Here is an 18,646-nt window from a genome sequence, read left to right as displayed (position 1 = left end):
ATCTAGTAATAAATTCGTAATATGCATAATTATTTTATTATAGACATTCTTAATAGGCTCAAACATAACAACAAGTGAACTTACTATGCTTATATCCCTTGTAGAATTATAAAAATAAAGTTACTAATTAAGTACAAGTAAAACTATAAAATTAGTAATGTCTGCAATAACAAGGAGTGCATAGAATGATGCTTTGCTGAATCTAAGTCATGGCTCACAAAGTTAAGTGTACTGCACACATCCTTCTGAATACAACATCCCTACACTACAGTGTGCAAAGTAAAGCAATTATCGCTTCACTTTCCTATTAGTTCAACTACTGCAAAGTCTTCCACTGCTCCACCCATCTGGGAGTAAATGAATCATTTATAAATTAAGCTTCTGTGCCTTTAAACAAACTTGATTATAATCAAGTTTATATGTATAAACACAAACAGAGGCTAAAACCAATGACAACACTCTGTTATAAGAAGGCTATCAATATCCAGATACAGAAGACTTCTTTAAAGATTATCATTTCACTTAAAACACACAATGTTTAAATGCTTGCAGAGAACTTGTGGACCCCAAGGCTGTATCTGCAACTCTTAGCTTTCCTTATATCTCAGTGTTTAAGAACATTGATAGATAATTTCAGATACCTCAGTTGCTCCCAGCCAGTTTTGTTGCCTCCATGAAAACTTCCGTGGTATCATTAGCATTACCTGGTGCACATGCTCCTGGAGCAGAACACAATAATATTAACCCAGCATCTTGCAGCTCACAAAGCAGTCAGCCACATTCCTGCCTCATCTTCTTAAGAATCTTAGAAAGATAGTAATATTACCATTTTATAAATGAGGAAATATTTATGAGTCTTTGATAGGTTAAGTGGCTTATCCAAAGTCATGAAACTAATTGCAGAGCTCAGCACTTGGACCAAGATTCTCAATTCCCTGTCCACTACACTCCATAATTACTTCTTTTTTGATCTCTGTGAAGTCCATCAGAGTTTTAGACCCAGAGAAGGTGCTCTTCACAGCCTACATGAAGTCAGAATGAATATAGTCCATGGTAAGTCCTGTGATGAAAGTCTGTTTCTGCATAACCCCTGAGTTGCAAATTTCTTGACAATTTTGGCCCTATTTACGTGAACTGGACCACTTAGCTACCTCAGATTTCTTTTTGGAAAAAACCTGAAATAAATAAATGTACAGCCTGCTTTGACCTCATGGTTTGTCTCGATCAGAGGATGGATACAGGATAATAGAGGAGAACCTTCAAATTTCTTCCTGGTGGTAGCCATTTCAAATGCATAACAACTGGTGAGCCATCCAATGTCCTATAAATACAGCTGTCTGTGTTTTCTCTATATGCAAGGCAATTACTAGAATTGGGATGTCCAATATACTAGCCACCAGTCACATGTTGCTATTTACATTTAAATTTGTTAATTACAATGAAATAAAATTTAAAATTTAGTTTCTTTGTCACATTAGCCAAATTTCAAGCGCTCAACAGCCACATGCAGCTAGTGGCTACCATACTGGATGGGACAGACATAGAGGATTCCCATAATTGCAGAAAGTTCTATTGGATAGCATTGTCTTACACTACCTTATGCAAATAAATTACCTCAAACATTGAGTATATCGTTGTGACTTCCAGAAAGCTCAGGCTCTTGCCACACAAAAAGCTCCCCTGTACCTCTTGACAGGTGTAACTTGGAGTAGGTGTGGGAAACTACCAGTTACAGCCATGAAGCAGCACCTGAAAGAATCAGGAGACTAAAAAAAACTCACACCCCACAAATGACAGCCACACTGCCCATTGCCCCCTCTCTGCGGGGTGGGGTGTGCCCACCAGAATGCTGTCATTGGTGGACCTCACACCCAGCCAGCCTCCCTGCCTGTCCAGCTCAGCACTGATGGAATCTGAATGAACCTGAGTGTATGACGACTCATTTCTGGGGCTCACAGGGGTGAGAAGGGAAAAGGCATGAAATAAAATTGCATAGTGAGGTCCTGTTCACTCATGAAGACCATCTATCTCAAAGCTCCATGACTCAAAGTTTCTCACATTTGTCTAGTGTAATTCTCAGGATTATAGATCAGACTTGTACAACCAGGCTTAGAATGTGGTCAGGGAATCAGTAATGTATTCCTCCTTGAATGCTCATTCATAGATTTGTCTATTCGCTCCTCCTGTTAGGGAATCCACGAGGGGACCCAGAAAAGCCTGGCATCGCTTCCTGTCAGCACTGAGTGTTCCCCTTCCTCACTCTTCTCTGTGATACTTCCCTACATATTTCCCAAAAGACCTCATAAGCGGGAAAGTCTTCCTCAAACACTATTTTGAAAGAAAAAGAAATGGAGACCAATAGACATAGATAGACACCCTCCCTGGGTATCAGCTTGGCTTGGGTTTAGCTACTAGAGCAGCACAGTCGCATAGAAATATGAGAGCCACATATGCAATTTTAGGCTTTCCAGTAGCCACGTTAAAAAGATAACAAGAAACATGAAACTAATGTTAATATTTTATTTCACCCAATACATCCAAAATATTATCATTTTTGACACACACTATACCAAAACTACTGAAATAGTATTCTTATTACTCATATGAAATCTCCAGAATCTAGTGTGATTTTATACTTATACCAATTATAACAGCACATCTTGATTTAAACTAACCCCATCTTAAGTGGTTGATGGCCACATGTGGAAAGTGGCTACGTGGTGGATAGTGCATGTCTCCAGGAATCCAGCTATGATATGGTCTTCTCTGGTTCTCAGAGGAGAATCTAGTTCAGTGAGTTCTATTTAAAAAAATTTTTTTTCAAATTGAATCCCATTTCAGTAACCTGACCCATTTCTAACATCTATAGGCCCTTTTGTATTTTATCACCATCCCAATAGTGTTTATAAATGTTTCCCAATTACCATAATTACGTTAAATAACACCCAACCCTCAGTCCAACCTCTGCCGAATATACACCTCCTCCAAATCAAAACACTACTCCCTTTTCGTCATTACATTTTAGTTCACTTCCAATTTGTGAATTGTGTTCTATTTCCAACAGATTTGCACTAATTTTGCAAGAAAAATGCTGTAAACTGCCACAGCAAACAACAACATTTTTACATTCATCTATCTTTCTTCCAAAGGACTTGGAGTTCTGGACAGATTTCAGTTCCTTCTTCCTAACTATGTAACCCATTTGGTAGAAAAGTGAAAAAATAATAATAATAAAAATCCTAGGAGAAATAGTTGAATTGTCTTGTTGCTAAAACAATTGTCAACCCCAGTCTAAGTCTTAGGAAGCGGGGCAATGCTTTATTTTTAACCATGGGCAAGACACAGCCTTGCTTCACATTCTCTTTCAGTTCCTTGGCCCATGAAAGAAAATCAGTCACCAGTAAATCCAACCTCCCCGCTCATTCCTCTGAAAGAGATGGTGGAGGGATAAAAGTCTTCTAAGATCCAGCCTGAATGCAATTAAACAGAAATAAGCAGTTCAGTTACCCCAACCCCAGCACAAAGATGTCAGGGAGTGAATAAAAGGGTTCGAAGAAGTTAGTTTGAAGGTGTTTATTTTTTAAACCCTCTATCACCCCCTTTTTCCCCTAGGAAGAGTCCCTATTTTAAAAATGCACATTTTCTTTTTAGTGGGAAACGTTCTTTTTTCAAAGGCTCAAGAGTGTATTGATGCAGAAAAGGTAGATCAAGGCCCAAATGCTAAGACTTGGCTCCCTGTGTGGGCATGTGCGTTTCCTGGGGCTTCCCCAGCACACACGGCCGGAAAAGCCTAGAGGCCTGTATCAGGCTGTCTAATGGACGAGTACGTCACAGCAAAAGGAAACTTGAAATGCCTGCCCAGAGAATAAAATCTGAAGTTGGTTGATTCCCTTGGTGCCAGGGCCTTCTTTGTGGGACTTTCAGTTCCAAGAAGTTCCTACAAGTTCCCTAGACAAAACTCCTGCTCCTCCCAGACTAGCCTCAACATCCCCTTGGTGCTCCCAGGCCACTTCATCACAGATAAGCCTATGCCAACTACCTCACCCCAAACTGTAGTCTCTTCCTGAAGGCCTGTGTGTGTCTCCTTCTCTCCTTACTATAATGCCTTTTCATGACAACATTGTCTCCCCAGTTAACTGTAGGTTCTTGAGGGCAGATACCAAGATTTAGTCACTCTCAAATCTCCCCATAGAGGCTGATACCAGGACTTATTTATAACCTGCCTTTGAATGAGTGAATGTTACTGAAAATGACGTGAAAAAATGAGATGAGGATGGCTCTGCAGTCATGCCGTCCTCATCATCAACCACAAAACCTTGTAGCCCAAAATGCTGGCCATTATGAGGAATGTGTCTCTCAGAGACATAGGATCTGCTTAAACTGCCAGATTTAACACCAGGTCAAGATATTTTTTAATTTTGCATTTATGATCAAGATCCACGTTACTCACCCTAGGCCTGCCATAATGCAAAATGGAATAGAACGAAAAGGCCAAAGAAATGAAGATGGAGAAGAGGATGACATTTATTCACTCAGCTGAGCACACACAAACACACACACACACACACACACACACACGCAGCACTGATGGAGAGTACAGTTGCTTATATATTCATCTATAATAGCAAAGACAAAAGTATATCTTCCAGAAGATGCCTCTAGTTGCTAACCAGTCTCTGTGAAGAAGCTGCAGTTACCCAGGCTTCTGTAACTCAGGACATTGAAGTAGTCATGCAGCTCGGCACAGTCCTCTCCCCGCTGCTCTCCACAGAGCCCAGCAGGTGCAGCTTCTGCCTGGACACAGCTTCCTGGGGGTGAGGGAGCAGTGGGGCTCCATTCCTCCTGTCCAGCTGATTTTCTCCTGAGGTCGCCTTCCACAGAATGGATTCTGAGGGCTTTCTTCTAAAAACAAACAAACTACAAAGTGAGTATGTGGGGATGTTATTCAACAGTTACTCCCCAATATGACATATATTGAGAGTTATCGTGATCTCTGTCTTCCTTTCTTACACACATGCACACCGGCAAACTTGTGTTCTTACCAACACCAGTTCCTTAGCCCTTAATTTCTCAACCGCGTTACAGCTAGATTGAAATGCTAACTAGTCCACGGAAACTGCACTTACTACAGAGACCACGTGCCACACACCTTGTTACTTCCTGTTCACTAAGCTTAGTGAGGCAGCTTTCCATTCTCTATTTTCTTGTACTCTTTACTGCACTTGACTCTGTTGACCTCTTCCTTTCTGAAATGTTCTCTTTCTCTGGCTCCTTTGGCATCACTCTCTCCTGATTCTCTTCTCCTCCTTTGAACCCCTACCTTCGTCTTCAGCCAGGCCTGCCCCTTTTCTCTTTGCACATCAGCTCCCCAAACTGTAGGGTTCCCCAGGGTTCTGCTCTCTGCTTTCTCTCATGCTAAACGTGTTCTCTGAGTGATTTCATGAGCATCTACTTTCTTATATCTACAACCACCATCTGTCCTCTGAAGATGCCCAAATCTCTATCTAAACTAGCACAGGCTTCTGCCCTGAGCTCCAGATGCAGGTGTCCACCTGTCCACTGGGCATCATCACCTGATGACCCACGGCAAGCTCAGACTCAACTTGTCTCAAAACAAACCATCACATTCCCGCCCCAACAAACCACTCCTGCCCCTATATTCACTGCCCTGGTTTATGGCACCAGCTGATCAGAAATCTGGAGGCTAATGTTCAACTCGATTTATCTGTAAAACTTCATCCAATTTTAATTCTAGGCAATTCTGAAATCTACTCCCTCTTTTCCATCTCTATATCCATGTCTTCTCTCACACCTGGGCTTCATCCTCACTGTCTCTGGACTCCCTCTTACTTCTAGTCCAACTCCACATAGTCACCAGCACAGTGATTTTCAAAAACAAAAGTTGTGTCAGTCCATATTTCCGCCTAAAACTCTTCAATGGCTCCACTGTATATAGGAGGGTGCTTAACCTGAGATGCACAGCTGGATTTCAGGGGATTTGTAAATTGTATAGAAAATTTTGCCCAAGAAGAAAATCCATAATTTCACTACATTCCTCACAAGAAACTGTGATGATCCCCAAAACATCCCTTGTGATGATCTCAAAAACATCTCTTGTGATGGTCCCACTCACCTTTCCAGCTTACATGCTAGGAAAAATGCTAAGTACCTTACATTAATTATTATTTGACTGAAGTTTTCTCATGACCTTATGAAGGCAATGCCATAATTATCGGCATTTTACAGATGAGAAAACTGAGGTTCATCAAAGTTAGGTGGTACAGCTACTCAAGTGGTTGAGTTGGGACCCAAACCTAGGACTGTCTGATTCCAAAGAACATGCTCCTAAATAACAGTCTATGGGCTCTCAAGGTCTGTAGTGAATGCTGTTGCGCCTGTCATAGCTAATTTTAGGTATCAGCTTAACTGGATTAAGGGACCTGAGAGAGCTAGGAAAGCCCATTTTGGGTGTGTCTGTGAGGGTGTTTCCAAAGGAGATTGGCATGTCAGTCTGAGTGAAGTGAGTGGGTAAGATACACTCTAAATGTAGCCAGGCACTATCCAGTCACCTGGAGGCCTGCCTTTCCCGAAACAGAAGAGAGGCAAAATTATACTTTCTCTCTTTGGAGTTGGGACACACTCTTCTCCTGTCCTTGGACATCAGGACACCAAGCTCCCTGGCTTTCAGACTCCAGGACTTAAACCAGTGCTCCTGACCCTAGGTTTTCAGGCCCTTAGCCTTGGACTGAGAATTACACCAACAGCCTCAGTGGTTCTGAGGCTGTTGGACTTGAACTGAGCCATGCTACCAGCATCCCAAGGTCTCCAGCTTGCAGACAGCCTGTGGTGCGACTTCTCAGCCTTTACAATCACATGAACAAATTCCCCTAACAAATCCCTCCTCATCTATCTATCTATCTATCTATCTATCTATCTATCTATCTATCTATCTATCAATCCATCCATCCATCCATCCGTCTATATCTCCTATTGGTTCTGTCCCTCCGGAGATCCATATGTACAGCTCCTGCTCAGATCTCTCTACCTGACCAGCATTCCCATTTTCCAGAAGCTGGGAGTGTACACTGTGAGCTCACAGCAGCCCCTTCTCTGGAGAATTGCTCTTGGGCCCTCCCTGGTGAGCAGCCAGAAGTAATGACTGACCTAGGTGGATTTCCAAAACGCCAGCTCCCTGCCTAAAGGTTCAACCAACTCTGTACAATTCTTGCTTCAGCCAAGTCTCCAGCTGAGACCATATCCATGCTGAGCTTTCTTCCCTTAGCCCTCCCTATACTGCTTCCTTCACCACTTTTCATCTGAGAGCTGTCCCAATAAGTCACTCTCACCAAAATTTGCATGTCAGGCTCTATTTCCGGGGACCTGATCTAAAACAGTTGCTGCTGGGAATAGTCCTAGAAGGCAGCCTGTAAGAACAGGATTGTGGAATGGGATCACTCACCTGCTAGATGGCAACACAAACCCCATGACTGGTGGTGAAATGAGATGGGACACAGATGGATGGGAGCTATGAGCTGGTGCACTGACTGTAACATTTGAGATGTATAGGGTAAATAGTGTTAGAACTCTGGAATTGGGTCAATAGTATAGGGTAAATAGTTACTATTAGGACTCAAAATTGACTTTTGCTAAATTGCACCGATGGACTGAAGTGAGAAAATGACAGCCTCAGATCTATCAGCAACTCAAAGTGTGAGAGTTAAAGCTCCTCCTTGGCAGCACTTAAAAGACACTCATCTATCCACAGCTGAAGACCAGGTACATAAGCTAATTATAAGAGGGACAGGACTTTAAAGAAGGCAGATTCTAAGCCTAGGTAAATTTTCTATGCCAAAGCTAGCATCTTGATAGTAGAGGAGGAGTCTCCTGAAACTTGGAATGAGGATCTCTGGAAAGATGCATTTGAGAGCCAATCAGCCCATGCTAATGGAGGAAGTGCTGGGTCTGCTAAGAGAATAGAAAGGTTATATAATAAAGGACCTGGCTAACATCTACTGGCAGGGACTGGGAGAAGATGCCTAGGCATGAATTCTGAAGGTGATGGATTGTGGTGGGGGGTAGAACATGAGATTGGATGAGGGATAATGTGTCAATATTGGAACACTCAATATTTAACACCCTCACAAGGGCCCCAGGGGATGATTCTGTTATACTGCTGTCAATAGAGATGACAACACTGCTTAGGCAAACTATGGAAAAGGGAAACAAAATGCTCAGAGAAGCAAGAATGCTGGAATAAACCTACTAAATCAGAAATGGCAAACTGAGTTTTGTGGGTCAAATATGACCCACTGCTGGTTTTTTACAGCCCTTGAACTAAAGATGGCTTTTATATTTTAAGTGTTTTTTTAAAAACAAAAAGAGTTTTAAAAAGTAATGTCTTCTGCACAGCAAAAGAAATAATCAGCAGAGTAAACAGCCCACAGAGTGGGAAAAAATATTTGTAAACTATATATCCAATAAAGGACTAATATCCAGAATCTACAAGGAACTCAAACAAATCAGCTGAAAAAAAAATCCCATCAAAAAGTGGGCTAAGGACATAAACAGACAATTCTCAGAAAAGGATATACAAATGGCCAACAAACATACGAAAAAATGCTCAACATCACTAATTATCAGGGAAATGAAAATCAAAACGCAATACCACCTTACTCTTGTAAGAATGGCCTTAATCAAAAAATAAAAAAAAACAGATGTTGGCATGGATGTACTGAAAGGGGAACACTTTTACACTGCTTGTGGTAATGTAAACTAGTACGACTATGGAAAACAGTGTGGAGATTCCTTAAAGAACTAAAAGTAGAACTACCATTTAATCCAGTAATCCCACTACTGGTTATCTATCCAGAGGAAAAGAAGTCATTATACAAAAAGCAGCACAATTTGCAATTGCAAAAATATGGAACCAGCCCAAATGCCCATCAATCAATGAGTGGATAAAGAAATTGTAGTGTGTGTGTGTGTGTGTGTGTGTATGTATGTGTGTATGTGTATATATGTATGTATGTATGTGTATATATATATATATATATATATACACCATGAAATACTACTCAGCCATAAAAAGGAACAAAATAATGGCATTTGCAGCAGCCTGGTTGGAATTGGAAACCACTACTATAAGTGAAGTAACTTGGGAATGAAAAACCAAACATTGTATGTTCTCACTCAGAAGTGGGAGCTAAGCTATGAGGACGCAAAGGCGTAAGAATGATACAAGGGACTAATGGACTTTGGGGACTCAGGGGAAAGAGTGGGAGAGGGGTGAGGGATAAAGGACTACACACTGGGTACAGTGTACACTGTTCGGGTGATGGGTGCACCAAAATCTCAGAAATCACCACTAAAGGACTTATTCCCCAAAAACCTATTGAAATAAAAAATATATAAAAAATTAAAAAATAAAAATTTATAGAATGAAAAACAAATATTTTATTACACATAAAAATTATATGAAATTAACATTTTAGTGTTTATAAATATAGGTTTGTTGGAACAGAGTCATTCATAGTCATTCATTTATATATAATCTATAGCACTTTCACACTACAATGGCAGAGTTGAATTCTTGCAACAGAGACCATATGACCTACAAACCCAAAAAGATATACTATCTGTCTCTTTACAGAGAAATTTTGCCAATCCCTGTACTGAATAATTTCCAAAATCCAATAGCTGATTATATTGGCTCTTCTAGGGAAGATCCAGAGAACATCCCTTAAGATAATAGCAACAATAAAGGGGAAAAAGGAAAAAGAAAAAGAATATCCCTTTTACTAAGCTGGAAAAGAATGTGCTAGGGGAGCTCCAGCATCATTGAGAAGTTTGGTGGTATCTCTCCTCTATAGGCTAGGGCTAAAATAGGAGATGCTTTTACAGAACTGGATCCCTAGTAGCAATGAGGCTGAGGAGATCCCAAAATAGTACAGAACAGATAGCAGCACTTGAGAAACAAAATGGATGTAATTACTTCAATGGGAGCCAAGAAAGCCTGATCTGTGGGGATATTAAAATGGTTAATAGAGCACGGTGTGCCCAGGAGAAATATAGCTGGGCAGCCAAGAAGGGTATTGCTTACATACATAATCAAAAGAGGTCAAGACTACAAGAGAGAAGGCTGAAGCCAGCCAACCCCATGGAAAGTCAAGATCATTTGTCCAGTGTTCATGTCTATGAGCACTACTTGTATGGATACCAGCCATTTGCCTCTTGGCTCTACTCTCTAACCTTCTCCACCCTATTTTGTGCCCTATGAAGACTGTACTAAATGTACTACATCAATAAGTCCCCTTATCCTCCAACCTAAGTTTGAGGTCAGCCAGTGCAAAGCAACAGTAAGGGAATGGAGAGAGGAATGAGATGAGGGTATGTAGTTCCCTTTGTTCTTTCTGCAGGGTGGCCTTGGACTGGTTGTGACCCTCCAGCAAAGACTACAGCACTTCTGAAGGAGACCCCTCCACATAACTCTCTCCTTCCAGGCTCCAATAATTAGCCCCTCCCCTACCCTTTGAAGAACTAGGAACGGTTACAACACCTTGCTACTCCTCCTTGTGGTGTCCTTACATCCTACTAGACTTCTGGAAATCCTATTATTAAACTGTCTTCAAACAACCCAGTTTGAGTACTACATGTTCCCTGCTGGAACCCTGAATAATGCAAGTATAAAATGCTTTGAGCAAGGAGAGAGAGACAGAAGACTGACAACTATAGCCAAAGCACAGGAAAGATGCAGAGAGGACCTGCACTACACAGGAAGCAGTGGAAATGTCAGAGAGGGCTGAGGAATCAAACACTGTAGAAAGGGAGCAATAGGACTCAATAGGTCTCTTCACCTTTTTCTCTTTCTCTACCCTCCAGATGACCAAAGTTAGTCCAGGTGCCCAGAATGAAAATTAACCAGTCTTGAATCCTTAACAGGAAAAGTTGTTCAGCTCCTTCTAAAGAGCCTTTGATTCTTTTATTCCAGACCATCAGGACACTGCTAACAGCAGAGAACCTGTTCACCAACGACCATAACAGCTCCCTTCCCAGCTAAGAGATCAACTTTCATCTTCTTCACCTCCCCCCTCTATTCAATCATTTCTCCTGTCCTCACCTTCCCATAGAGGGTTCATTTCCTCATTATGTCTATTGTGATAGCCAACACATAAATGAAAATATTATAGATCATTGACTTTCCCAACAGCACCAGCCATATCTCAGCCACTGCAGTTCAACCAGGCTGCAGAATTGAGTTGTTAATTGAATGGAATTAGAGTTGGAGGAAAAGTGGGTTAGGATGTCAGGCGGAGGGTCTGGGGTAAAGGTAGAAATTACAAACTTGTGTTTCCCAAAATATTTATGTGGTGACTTGAATTAAGGTGACCTGGGCTGAGCTGACTTAAAGGGCCCAAGAGATCAGACAAAACAAGGAGTGGAAATTCTTTCACTCCTCCCAATCAATACCGGTAGCTGATGACATAAATTTCACTGATATAATTCCTCATTATTTATAAAGATTTTACATGAAATATGCCACTTGTTCATCACAACTCTATGATACAGAGCAAGCCGAATTATAATACGGCTATGGTTTTAATGTGTCCCCCAAAAGGCCATGTGTTGGAAACTTAATTACCATTGTAATAGTATTAAGTGGTAATGCTTTTAAGAGGTGATTAGGCCATGAAGATCTGCCCTCATGAAGGGATTAACGCCATTATCTCAGGAGTGGGTTAGGTATCATGGGAGTAAGTTCCTAATTAAAAGGATGAGTTTGGCCTCATTTCTCTCTCTCGCTCACATGCACGCACTCATCACATGATGCCTTCTGCCGCGGGATGAACCTTGCCAAATGCACCATGCTCCTGGACTTCCCAGCCTCCAGAACCATGAGCCAAATAAACTTCTTTTCTTTATAAATTTCCCAATAATTGTATTGTTACAGCAGCAGAAACTAGACTAAGACAAATCCCCATTTTATATATAAGGAAATGAAGACCTTGAAAGATTAAGTAACTTTCCTAAAAGCATACACTCAGTGCCAAAACTAGAAACTAGATCTTTCAATTCCCCATTCATGACTCTTTCAGCCACATAAGCTCTTAAGCTGAACAGAGGATTTACAACCTGCTGATCTTGCCATGTCCACTTTACCATCAATTTTTTTTTTTTTTTTTTAGACGTAGAGTCTTGCTCTGTTGCCCACGCTGGAGTGCAGTCATAGCTCACTGCAGCCTTGAACTCCTAGAGTCAAGTGATCCTCCTGCCACAGTCTCCCGAGTGGGTGGAATTATGTCTATTGTGATAGCCAACACATAAATGAAAATATTACAGATCACTGACCTTCACAATAGCACCAGCCATATCTGTGGCTCCTGAGGTGTAAGCCACAGCTCCTGGCCTAACCCTACATTTTTGGAGTGTTTATTTATCATTCTACAGACATGCTGGGTAGCCTAGCACTACCAGCGAGTTGTAATAATCAAAAGAGCTAATGTGCAGAAAGCTCTAGCATATATAGATGCCCACGAGGCATCAAAATCATCATAGATAAATTAAACTCTCAGAGCAGTGGCTTAAGGGATAAGCAGAAACCAGGAGTTACAAATGACAGCAAGATGGGTAGGAAACAGGTCCAGCTGTCCAGGGGTCCCTCCCTACCAGAGAGACAAGGGAAGAGCATAAATAACTGCACTAATAGGCAGAAAAAAATGCCAGGAAAAAGGCACAAAGAGCACTCGGAAAGATCACATCTGGGTCTCTCTCTGGGTGGAAAGAGAACCTGAAAGGACCAGGGTGGCAGAGGTGGGGGTGCCCATGACTGCGATGTGCAGCCAGAGCCATTACCTTTCTAGCCAACACGACCACCACGATGACTGCTATGCAGATGACCACCAGCGTCGTGGCCGTGGCTCCAAGCAATGGAATCTGGAACCTGGCACTGTGCTCAGCCACTAGAGGGAGGACAAAACAGAGATGAGAGGCAGAAGGCAGAAGTGAAGCTGATTTCCCCAGGGCAGAGAGGGGAGGATTGGCCAAGCCCTTTGTGTAACCATGGGACTGGAGCCTTTAAGCCCAACACTTTGAACAGCAGAGTATCCATCTGGCCCATCATGAAATCGATGACTGATTTTTTGAGCAGTGGTGTACCTTGTATATTTGACACCAGAGCAGGTCATTTTAACATTCCTTTCTTCTGTTTGACAAAATCATTTTTGGTAATCATGAAATGAAACAAATAGTAGTTCCAGAAAAAAACTCAGAAAGTGAATATTTTCTTTTATTGAACTTCAAATATGAAATCATATCAATAAAAATATTTAATTCAAAATTAAAATAAAGTTAACATTAAATTACAAAAATGAAAAAAAGCATGTAACCTTTTCTCTTAAGCCTATAACACTTATTTCCAGCTAGGCTGTGAAACCCTGGAGGGCGTGAGGCTCTGGACTCTTATCCTTTGCTGTTTTCTCAGCATCTGACATACAGTGAATGCTCAGTAAATATTTGTGACATAAGTGAAATCATGAACTAGTGAATTTCATTAAGAGATAACATGTAAGTGGAAGCAAGAAGATGCAAAAGGGGAGTTTTGAAGAGATGAGTAAGATCTGACCCAAGAAGAATGTGAGAAAAAGAACACCATCACCCCCATGCATGCTGCGCTGTAGGTGGGTTTCCAGGCTCCCCAGGAGCTCGGGCAGGGCTCAGGTATCCAGGGGAGTCTTCAAAGGATGTGGCAGAAGCCTCACATCTCATCCCTCTAACTAAGGGTCTGGGTTGCTAAAAGGTGGCTTAGGAATCCAATCCATAATAAGACAAGGGTGGTGCCTGCACAATTCAAATTCCCCAGAACATGTTCCTCTTGCCTTGATGGACTCAGTCACAGTTGGCCTGGTTAGCCATAGCCATACAGTTAGCTCTGGAGGAAAGAGGGCAGATGGAAAGCAAAGGGGTCATAGAGAACACACTGCAGCAGGTAAGAGGGGCTGCAGAGGACTATCCATAAAACCAGGAAAGGATATATGATCAGTTTGGGGACAGAGCCAGATTGGAGACAAGGTTAGGCCTGGGTTCTCTTACACCTTGGGGACAGATGAAGATAGATGGAGTGAAAAGCATGTTGAGGTTTGGGGAAGATTATGATAATGAGTTTGGTTAGGTTTAAGGATAAGTTCCAGATACAACTGGGACCAGAGTGGAACTTGGGATATTAGATATATCAATTTCATTCGGAATTTTTGGTTTGAAATAAAAGCATCAATGTCTCCATTCACAGTTATGGTCATAGAACAAAGATATCAAGGTCTTTGCAACAGAAACAGCCCTGAGTAAGCACGACATCACTACATGCAGGGTGGGGAAGGGGCGGACTCTGTATAAGGGTTACTTAAAACTTCTGCCTATTAACCAGGTTAACTTTGGGGTTAAGTACAATTTTAGCATTAAGGTTAGGAATAGCTTAAATATTACAGATAGTATTAGGATAGGGACTTGGACTAAGGTTTGAGATTATGTTCAAAAAGAAGCCAGGGTTGGCGCTAATGCAAGTAATCAAGGAGAGTTAGCATTCCACGTAAGCAACTGACCGCTTGGGAAACAAGAGGGAAAAGCCAAGTGACCAATGGTGTTCCCTGGAGTCTGCAATGGCAAAAGGGTGGAAACATACAGGCTTTGTGAGGAGGCTGCACAGGGGTCCAATAGAACATCTTCTGATCTCTCTCCCCAAGGGTCCATGAGCCACAGAGAAGAAACTTGCACCTTCATTTTCCCAGGTTCAGGCTGGGAAATAGCCATGCCACTGTGGCCTTGGGGAGGAGCGTGCATGTCAGGACCACCGATCCATGAATGGCCTGGCCTGGAGATTAGCAACCAGACATAGCTCCCATGTGGTCTTCACTTGCTGGGACCACCACTCCACAGGGGCCTTCTGCCTGATGAACTCCCTCCCTGTTCCCGGTCCTGCCGTCTGGCGATGGGTCCTCTGGCATATGACAGTGGGGTAAAGAGCCCAGAATGGTCAAGGCCATCACTTGGTTACTTTGCCAGAATCTAGGTCCCCTGCCCTGCTTATTGTCCCAGGCCTCCTCTAACCATGAACCAATAAATAGCATAAAAACTAGCCCTTATTAAGTTAAGCTTATTACCTGTCTAGCACTGTTGTAAGACCTTACTTGTATCAACTCATGAAATTATTTGCCACATTTTATCGACAAGAAAACTGAGAAAAAAAGTACATAATTTAGCCAGATTTCGTGGGGTCAACTCCAATAGTCAACCCCAGACAGTGCAATTCCAGAGCCTCGGCTCTTAACCGGTCTTTGGCCTATGTGAAATCAGTTAAGAAGTAACACTTTGGGAGGCCAAGGCGGGCAGATCACTGGAGGTTGGGAGTTTGAGACCAGCCTGACCAACGTGAAGAAACCCCATCTCTACTAAAAATACAAAATTAGCCGGGTGTGACGGCACATGCCTGTAATCCCAGCTACTCGGGAGGCTGAGGCAGGAGAGAATCGCTTGAACTCAGGAGGCGGAAGTTGCAGTGAGCTGAGATTGCGCCATTGCACTCCAGCCTGGGCGACAAGAGCGAAACGCCGTCTCAAAAAGAAAAAAGAAGTAACATTTGAAAGGAAACTTTAAGGTAATCTTTTATCTTCTCAGTTTACACACATTTTGCGACCATATAACTTAATCTCCAACATAACTGATAGCAGTAATAGGAGTTCTGAGGATGCAGTTTAGTAGAACAAAAACATCTGTGTTAAAATCAGCTCTATCACTCTGAGCAACTCCAAGCCCCAGTTTCCGCCTCCATCAAACAAATGGGAATCATACTAATAGTTAACACTTATACAGCACTTACCATGTTCCAGGCATTGTTCTAAGGACATTTTCTTGTAGTAGGGAATTTAATCCTACATTAGCATCGCATAAGGTCTTATATTCATCCTCCTTTCACAGATGAGAAAACTGATACACAGAGAAGCTAAGAAATCCTGTCTGAGGGCAACAGCAGAGCCAGGATTTGCACCCAGACTGTCCGGTGTCAGAATCTGAGCTTTTAACCATGCCGCTATACTGTCTCTCAGATAAGATAAGAATCCTTTTCTAACCTCTGGGAATTGGTTTAAATGTGCAGGTGGATAATGAATATGAGGGCATTTTGGAAACTTGGAAGTACCACACAAATGTAAATTATTGTACAATTAAACTTAGCACAGGCTGTGCTTTGTGTTTAACCAGATCTAATCTTTATACACTTAGGGGTTAATTCTAATTTGCACAATTATACTAAACCAATAAATGGGAACTTTTACATATGACCTCATCAACTGGTCTTCTAGGAAATATAGGTAAGATGTGCTTCTTGCATAAGAACAGTGGTTCTCAGTATTGGCTGCCCATTAGAATCACCTGGAAATGCTTTTAGATCCTACCCCTGTTTAGCTCTGCTATTAGGGATTCTGATTGAATTGGTCTGGGTGAGGCCTCGGCATCAGTATGATTTAAAATCTCCTCAGGTGATTCAAATATGATCCCAAATTGAGAAGCCCTGCTGTGCAGTTTCGGGATTGTATTTTCTAAGCTAGAGGGAGAGGTTTATCCACCAACTTGCTCCAGCAGGAATACCTGAGCTTTCTAGGACCTCCAGGAAGATTCTCCCTGTGTAAGTCCCATCAGGGTAGGTGTGATAGATGCAGAAGTACTCCCCTGTATCGTTCACGGTCAGTGACTGGAGGGTGAGGCCCAGGCCAGGGCCTGGGGCCACTCGATCCTTGAAGGATGGGGAGATGTGCCACCCCAAGTCAGCATTACAAATGGCCAGAAGCTGGTCCTGCTGCTCCCAGTTGACCTGGGTCACTTGTGCCGTGGTGGAGGAGAGGTGACATTGTAAGATGATAGAGCCACCTTTCTCTGCAGAAATGTTCCCCGTTGTTTCTATTGTGCCTGTCATCATTCCTAGGGAAGAGGACAAAGCACATGTGAGTCCTGGATCAGCAGCTGGCCTTCAATCTTCCTAGAAAAATTCTAAGGGGCTTTGAGGCCCCAACTGGGTTTTGGAATGATAGTTTCTCCAGTCCATCCTGTTGCTCCTCCATAGAGGCTGTAATTATTTCCTGTTTCTTCCATTTCAAGAGATGCTCCTCTCCATGCCTGTTATTCAAGGCTCCCAGTCCCCCACTCAGGTTGTCTTTCCAGTCTTCTCACCCTTCTCCACACATCTCTACTCCAGCCCAGCCCAGCCCAGCCCATCTCCTCCCCGCCCACTGCCCTGTGCTTCCAGAGCTAACTTCTGCCCCTCTTTACACCCCACCCACAGGGAGGCTTGTCAAGGCTGCACTCCCTCCCCACCTCCTAGAAGACCCCAGCCCATCTCAATCTCCCTTTTCCTTTCACATTCACTGCCTGTATTATATAATTAGCACCTTACTAAAAGCCTGGCTTATGACTACACAACTTAGCACGTTGCCCCCTCGCATATTCTGCTGTATAGCTTCATGGCCAGCTTGTTATTTTCGTAGGCCTATTTTGTCTACCCACTTAGAATATAAGCCCTTGTCAGCTGACACCACCTCTTCTGTTTTTATTTTGTTTTGTTTTTATGTTTCTTCCTGTGGCCTAGTTCTGTGCTGGATGCATTATCCTTTGAAATAAAACCTTGCTGTTTGGTTGACTGTCATTTGCAGTGCCTGAAAAAACCTTCAAGAAAGCCAAGAAATCCAATAGGAAAGGAAGCTTAGCAGGAAACCCTGCTTCTCCCAGGCATAACCACCCTCTCAGCACTTAACCTGTCCCCAGCAACCCTGGGCACATCTCCATCCTCAGATAGTTCAGAAAGCAACATAAAAACTAATTTATACCACGGTTTCTAAATATTTGTGTTCCCCTCCCTCAGAAATATTTGACTCCGATTTTTACTATAGAAGAAATAAATACAACAAAAAAATCAGTCTCTAGTGGTAGAATCTCTGGAATCTGTAAAAAAGACATTTTCAATTCACAGAGAACTTATAATGTTTTCCTGGAAAGTTCCTGAAAGGCAACAGAAAAGAAGCTGGAGCAGGAATGAGCTTCTAAAAGCAAACTGGCAGTGCCTCCTGCCCAGCCCTTATTCTTCTCCTGCTCCTTCTTGTGCCGGCCAGTCAGGCTCCTCCAACCCCGAAAGTCTGCAAAGCACTTCATCTGCCACCAAAAACAGAACCACACCTCATTCTCAGAGATTGTCCTTTCTTACATAACAGTACACAGGACTCTAAAAGTTGCAATTTCTCTCCAGCAGCTGTGGCATGCTCTTGGAGTCTTCCCTACACAAGCACCCAAGTCTCCACACCAAGCTTAGCCTTGTTTTTCCTCCCTGCTGCTCTGCTGGGTTTCAGGCCTTACCTGAGGCGAAGGGAGCCTGCCTCAGCCCCTGGGCCCAGATCAGGAGGAGACACCACCGCATGCTTCTGCCCAGAGGGCCTACAGGAAGCAGATGTGGCCTCTTCTGCCACCGAAAGTAGCCGACTGCAGATAGGACGGTAAAACCGAGCCTCTGAGAAAAGACGGTCTCGGAAAAACCAAGTTTGGCAAAAACCATGTTAAAAACACATAAAGTCGTCAACAAATACACAAACTGCATAGGGCGAGTCACAGGAAAGGC

General features: G+C 42.6%; 1 protein-coding gene across 2 annotated transcripts; it reads right to left on the bottom strand.

Moving 5' to 3' along the window:
* Window positions 1-2,506: 2,506 nt before the first annotated feature.
* TIGIT (T cell immunoreceptor with Ig and ITIM domains) lies at window positions 2,507-18,491 on the bottom strand. Of its 2 annotated transcripts, none has more exons than XM_054482804.1 (4): window positions 18,388-18,491; window positions 16,633-16,962; window positions 12,850-12,956; window positions 2,507-4,902 (listed from the first exon to the last, which is right to left on the bottom strand). In XM_054482804.1, the coding sequence occupies exons 1-4, from the start codon at window positions 18,446-18,448 to the stop codon at window positions 4,666-4,668; spliced, it is 735 nt and encodes a 244-aa protein (XP_054338779.1). In that variant the 5' UTR covers window positions 18,449-18,491; the 3' UTR covers window positions 2,507-4,665. The 2 variants fall into 2 exon arrangements, with proteins under 2 accessions (XP_054338779.1, XP_054338780.1); XM_054482805.1 differs by having other exon boundaries at window positions 2,617-4,899.
* Between the last annotated feature and the right edge of the window lie 155 nt (window positions 18,492-18,646).

This window comes from Pongo pygmaeus, chromosome 2 (genome assembly GCF_028885625.2).
Source record: "Pongo pygmaeus isolate AG05252 chromosome 2, NHGRI_mPonPyg2-v2.0_pri, whole genome shotgun sequence".
NCBI lineage: Eukaryota > Metazoa > Chordata > Mammalia > Primates > Hominidae > Pongo > Pongo pygmaeus.
Note: the sequence above shows the minus strand (reverse complement) of the source record. Positions and strands in the feature narration are given on the sequence as shown.

What these genes read in the sequence shown, in the direction of transcription:
- TIGIT (XM_054482804.1), bottom strand. Translation starts at nt 18,448, where the DNA reads ATGCGGTGGTGTCTCCTCCTGATCTGGGCCCAGGGGCTGAGGCAGGCT. An exon ending in GCAGGCTCCCTTCGCCTCAG is followed by an intron (nt 16,963 to 18,387) that starts GTAAGGCCTGAA and finishes CCTCTTCCCTAG; the next exon opens with GAATGATGACAGGCACAATA. An exon ending in GGAGGTCCTAGAAAGCTCAG is followed by an intron (nt 12,957 to 16,632) that starts GTATTCCTGCTG and finishes TCCTCCCTCTAG; the next exon opens with TGGCTGAGCACAGTGCCAGG.